Below are 6,432 nucleotides of genomic sequence, written 5' to 3' on the forward strand. Positions count from 1 at the left end.
GTTGGTTTGTGGAACGCAGGATACTCCTGAAAAGATCACGTTAAGTGGGTTAAATTCAGTGTGTTGTAAACGATCAAAGATACAGAGAATTTGTGTGTGATTTAAATAGATCTTTAAAACTTCGATCAAAACAGTCTCTGAAGGTCCAGAGGCAGCCGTGTGGCCAGCCCATCCTGCGTGGGATGATATTGAAGCAGCGTCATTTTTCTGGGGTATGACCCGTGGTTCATTGCCTCACGCCAAAGAAATCAAGGATGTGAACACACAAGGAGCGAGGTTAAGAGCGGAGGCTTGATAGGCTAAAGAAAGAAAAAATCTCTCTCTTGTGGAGAGAGGGAGTCCCAGTGGGTCTTCTGGTCCCTGGTGAAGCGCAGGAGGTTTTATAGATGAGCTTGAGGAGGTGGTGTCTGATTTACACAGGGCACGAAAGATTGGTTGGACCAGGTGTGCCGTTTGCATAACGTGAGAAGAACTGGTTAGGACCAGGTGTGCTGTTCACATGGCATGTGAAGAAGCTGGCCACCCCACCTAATATTTTATTATGCAGATGGGTTCTCTGCCTGGCCGGGTCACGTTCAGTTGCCTGTTTTTGTTTTTACTATACACGTGGTGACAGAGAAAAGGGAAGATGGAGCCTCCATTTGAACCTGCCTGGCCCCCAGGTAGCCCTTTTCTATGGACACAGCTGCTGGCATTCACCCTGCAAGTTTCCAGCTTGCTTATTCATGTCCGCAGCTCGATTTTACAGGCTGCTCTTTGTTAGAAAAGAAATGACTTTGGGGCTGCTTTTGTTAAAAGGGAAATTCCGCCGAGGACTCTGTTGCCTTTTCCATCTGCCTAAATAATTTGTCTCCTGTATCCATATCATCACCTTGGGAGATGTCAGCCACCAAGTACAAATGTCTCGTTTACTCTTATGCACTCATTAATGAAGAAGACAGTATCATTCCCATTTCACTGATGAGGAAACTGAGGCTCCCCACTTCCTTGAGGAGATTCTTCTGGAGCTAGTAAAACCTGGGAGATGAGGGCACAGGTCTGGGGGCTTCCCAGTCCTTCCTTTAGTTCCATCTTCTGGACTTACTAGCCCATGTCCTTAGCTACATTATTTATTTCCCCCGAGCCTCGGTTTCTTGTCAGGCATAGCGCTCACCACATTGTCCATCATTAGATAATTGCCTAAATATGGCTTTCCTGACCAGATTATGAACTCTTGAGTGGAAAGGCAATATTATCATCGCTGTGTCCCTAGCACCTAGCACACTGGAGACACAACGGAGCTCGCAGTGAGTACTTTTCATTGAGTTAAAAGCATCTTCCAGCCAACATTGCTGTGTCTTTACGGCTTTTCCTATTTTTAGTATACAATGTCTATTTGCTGTCTGCCCCAAAATGAGAGAATCACAGAGTTTGTATGAAAATAGCACTGGATTCCTATTTAAAAAAAAAAAATCATCACACATACCCTTGGGTGGCAGAATGCGACATGGAGTTTGGAGACCTGGGTTTGATTCACAGTGCCGGCATTTCCTCGTTTAAGTGGACTTTACTCTTTAAAAAGTCCACTCAACCTTTCTGAGACTTGGGCTATTCTTATAAAGCAGAGAGTTAATCAGGTCTACCTTGCGAGGTGACTGTGAGGATGAAGTGAGATCATTTCTGTAAAAATGCTCTGTGGGGCATGAGTCCCAACAGGGCCGGAACAGAGAAGAGTGCAGTCATGGCAGCACAGGCTACCTGGGGCTGTGGGGCCAGGCTCTGGAGGACGGACACCCCTGGCCTCTCCTATGCACGTTGAATTTTGACTGCGGCTCAGCCCAGATCCCGCTCCGGTTACAGTCACCCTCCCAGGGAACCCTCCCAGGGAACAGCTTTGCTCTCATGTGGACTGAATACACCACCTCAAAGAGCCAAGCCCTCAGGGACTCGAAATCATGCACGGTGCCTGCACCCGCCCAGAGCGAAGGAAAGGGCTTCCTAGAGCTGGTTACAACCCAGGTCAACAGAATCACTCTGAGCAGAGCCCTGAGCTGGGCTGGGCTCCACAGCCAAGTCTGAAGAGTCCACACGTGCTTTCACAGTCATTCGCTGAGGCTGGGTAATGCACGGCCTCTGGCCTGGCTAGGCATTTCCCCTTAGGAGGTCAAAACTCTCTTCTCCACCCAGCCAGCCCTCCCTCCACACCCATCTCCTTACGCGCACCTTCCCATTGTCTCTTCACTCTTCCCAAAACCTGCCAAGAGACACTCCCAAGGGGTGGCGGCAGGGAGTATTACGTGGTGCTGGTGTAAGGATTCTTTATCCTCAAACCAGCTTTTACTGACTGCTTCTAAGGAGCGGCGCTGAGTTTATTCACCTGTATTCAGCAGGTGTGTGTGTATGCACGCCATGGTCAAAACCCGGCCCACGCCAACAACCCAGCCACTGTGGAAACCAACGTCCTTTAGGTGGATTCTTAAACTGTAGTGTGGTCTTGGCTAACATTCCGAGGTGGTGCTTCAGAAAATGGATAGGTGCCTAAAAAAGCTACGTGTCCCACCCCCGTGCATTCAGAAAGGGCATTTGTTCCCTTTATTGTGCCAGTTCCTCTCTCTTCTTATGTTAATACCCCATTGTTATTTACCAACCAGGGCTCAGTCAGATTATCCCAGGCACTGGGCAGGCCCAGACAGCCTGTGGTTTTTCTGCAGGTCAGAGCTCCCAGAGGTCCTCTTTGCACAGACAGAGACAGAACTCGCCCTGCTCAGCGCTTGCCTTTCATACTCGACAACCAGGTCCACTCTGGCCCTCATACACTCCACTCAGAACCCAATTCTGTCCACGTCTTGGTGTCTATAATTCCCTTTGCTTGGAATCTCCTCCCCATCCCCTTTACTTATACCGGTCTTAGATACTCCTCCCTCTTCTGTGTCCTATCGACCCTTTATTCAGATCACTATTTCAGCATGTGAAGAGCTTTTTGAGGACAAGGGCTGCTTCTTAGTCAGCTTTGTATCTGCAGAGCCTAGCATACTGCAGGGTGTTTTGTGTGCATTTGATAAATGTTGGTTGAGTCGAACTGAAGGCATAGTTTCAGTTTTCGTCCATCATCTAACACATATTTAGTGAGATATTTTATGCAAAACGATGTGCTACTTTCTACCGACTCTGAATTTTTTTGTTTTTTTGAGACGGAGTCTCACTCTGTCACCCAGGCTGAAGTGCAGTGGCGCGATCTCAGCTCAGTGCAAGCTCCGCCTCCCGGGTTCACGCCATTCTCCTGCCTCAGCCTCCCGAGTAGCTGAGATTACAGGTGCCGCCACCACGCCCGGCTGATTTTTTGTATTTTTAGTAGAGACAGGGTTTCACCGTGTTAGCCAGGATGGTCCCCATCTCCTGACCTCGTGATCCGCCCGCCTCGGCCTCCCAAAGTGCTGGGATTACAGGCGTGAGCCACCGCGCCCGGCCTCCTGACTCTGAATTTTTATGGCATCTACTGACTGCTCAGAATCTGTGGGACATCCCGAAAGACCCCACGTGTCCAGGCAGCACAAACTCAGTAAAGTCACCTTCCCAATGATGGCCACTTACTGTGTTCCCTCTCTGGGGGAAAGGCCGGATTCTTTCCAATGCTCGAAGAGGCAGCTTTGTCTTGGACACTTCCCTGTGTTTTACCCTCCATCCTATCTCCTAAAATATCCTCAGTCAGCCCTATCCTCTCCATCCACATTTCCATCATATCAGAGCTTCATCATGGCCCACGTAAAGCACTACAATCACGTCCTAAGCGGTCTTTCTATTTTTAGTCAGACGGTCTTCAAATTTGTTTTCTGGCTGGGTGCAGCGGCTCGCACCTGCAATCCCAGCACTTCGGGAGGTCAAGGCTGGAGAATCACTTGAGCCCAGGAGTTCCAGACCAGGCTGGTCAACATAGTGAGACCCTGTCTTTTTAAAAAAATTGTTTTCCACATTGCCATCAGAAAAGATCTTTCTATATCATGTCATGAATCTTGTTAAAAATCTCACAAAGTAGCCTGGGCAACATAGTAAAACTACAAAATATATATATACACACACACACACACACACATATATATATATGCCAGGCACATGGTACACGCCTGTAGTCCCTCCCAGCTACTTAATAGGCTGAGACAGGGGAACCTCTTGATCCCAGGAGTCAGAGGCTACAGTGAACTATGATCACACTGCACTACAGCCTGGGCAACAGAGTGAGACTTCATCTCTAAAAGCAAACAAAACAAACAACAACAAACCTCACAAAGATTTCCTATCACCTCCATTAGTAGTTCTCAAACTTTCAGACACAATACCCCCTTTTAAATAACAGATATTCTGTAATATCTCTGCTATTATTCTGAAATAAAATCTGTAAATAATATAAACCAACTGCATATAATTTAAAAATATTAGGTTGGTGCAAAAGTAATTGCAGTTTTTGCCATTGAAAGTAATGGTCATTGAAAGTCATAGCAAAAACCACAATTACTTTTACACCAACCTATGTCATTACAGTTGTATAACTATAATATAAAAGGAAAAGCAATGTACTATAAAATGAGATGTATTTCTGGCCGGGCGCTGGCTCACATCTGTAATCCCAGCACTTTGCTAGGCCGAGGTGGGCAGATCACTTGAGGTCAGGAGTTTGAGACCATCCTGGCCACCATGGTGAAACCCATCTCTTCTCAAAACACAAAAATTAGCCTGATGTGGTGGTGGGCACCTGTAATCTCAGCTGCTCGGGAGGCTGAGGCAGGAGAATAGCTTGAACTCAGGAGGCAGAGGTTGCAGTGAGCCGCGACTGGGCCACTGCACTCCAGCCTGGGTGACACAGTGAGACTCCGTCTCAAAATAAATAAATAAATTAAAATAGGTGCAAAGCGTAAAACCTGCGCACCTTTGCCCTCCAGACTGGTCTCCCTCAGCCCTGCTGTATTCCACTTGTACCACCCACCCCGTCCCACTCTCTCTTACGTTCACCCCACAGAAGCACTCCCTCCCAGTCCCCACATGTTAGCTCAATGATGCTCCCAAAGCACCTCAAAATTCAGCCTCTAGACAGGGCTCGAGTCCCCTTCCAGGCTTGCAAGCACCTCGTGCCTTGACATCAGAGTGCTGCTTCACATTTAGTCTTTACAGACTTAGTTGTTACAGTTAAAAAAAAGATGAAATTTTGTAAACATCAAAAGTAAAAAAATATAGTATGATGAGCCCCCATTTACCAATTCCCACATTTCTTTTATTATTTTTATTTTTATTTATTTTTTTCAGACAGAGCCCTCCATTTACGGATTCCCACATTTCTCGTTTTTTTGTTTGTTTGTTTGTTTTTGTTTTTTGTGAGACAGGGTTTCACACTGTTGCCCAGGCTGGAGTGCGGTGGCACAGTCTCAGCTCACTGCAACCTCTGCTTCCTGAGTTCAAGCAATTCCCCTGGCTCAGCCTTCCCAGTAGCTGGGATTACAGACATGTGCCACCATGCCTGGCTAATTTTTGTATTTTTAGTAGAGACGAGGTTTCACCATGTTGGCCAGGCTGGTCTCGAACTCCTGACCTCAAATGATCCACTCGCCTTGGCCTCCCAAAGTGCTGGGATTATAGGCATGAGCCACCACGCCTGGCCTATTTTATCTGTTTCTTTATTTCCTGCCTGTCGCCCCCCCCCCCAGAATAATAATGGTAAATACTTCTGAAGCTCTTACTGTGTGCCAAGCACTGTCCTAGGTGCATCTGAACTCCTTTAACCTTCACTACTGTGAGTTCCATATGAGGAAACCCAAGGCACCGTGTGGTTAAATGACTGTCCCAGATCCCACGGCCAGTGACTGGCGGACCTGGATCTTAAACTCACGTCTGTGCTTATGGTCAGTGCACTTTGCTGCATCTCCAGGTTAGCCCCTCTGGCAGGGCTTACTTCCCTTTCTCTGCAACTCACTATCATGACCTCTGCCTTGCAGATTACCATTCCCGGTAGGCCCTGTAGGCACGGTTGTTGAAAACATTAAAATGAATGAGTGAGCGAAATTATCCAGTCATTTATGTGTGGCTTGTCCCCTGGTGACTGATGGCACCTGAGCCTGCCCTTGTGCGGTTTTGCACAAGCACGTATCCAATCCATCCTGAAATGCCCAAGCCTCAGAGCTATGCTATGGAAAACCAGATTAAAATCAGCAGGGACACTGAATCAAAGTAAATGTTAAATGGTTCACACTTAGCGGTGGCCACATAAAATTCTTGTATTCATAATCATATTGGTTGGGCGCAGCTGCTCATGCCTGTAATCCCAGCACTTTGGGAGGCCAAGGCAGGTGGATCATGAGGTCAAAAGATTGAGACCATCCTGGCCAACATGGTGAAACCCTGTCTCTACTAAAAATATAAAAAGTTAGCAGGGTGTGGTGGCACACACCTGTAGTCCCAGGTACTCGG

At 47.4% G+C, this 6,432-nt stretch overlaps 1 protein-coding gene across 1 annotated transcript in view; it reads left to right on the forward strand.

The window, feature by feature from the left end:
- The window catches only part of LOC105521502 (chromosome unknown open reading frame, human C1orf100), a 44,326-nt gene that overhangs the window by 20,725 nt on the left and 17,169 nt on the right, over window positions 1–6,432 (forward strand). The window contains exons 3-4 of the mRNA XM_011955713.1: window positions 3,726–3,741; window positions 6,393–6,396. Of these exons, the coding sequence (XP_011811103.1) occupies window positions 3,726–3,741; window positions 6,393–6,396 (20 nt within the window). The remainder of the gene's footprint in view (window positions 1–3,725; window positions 3,742–6,392; window positions 6,397–6,432) is intronic.

The sequence above is a fragment of the Colobus angolensis genome, unplaced genomic scaffold, assembly GCF_000951035.1.
Source record: "Colobus angolensis palliatus isolate OR3802 unplaced genomic scaffold, Cang.pa_1.0 Scaffold40, whole genome shotgun sequence".
Lineage (NCBI taxonomy): Eukaryota > Metazoa > Chordata > Mammalia > Primates > Cercopithecidae > Colobus > Colobus angolensis.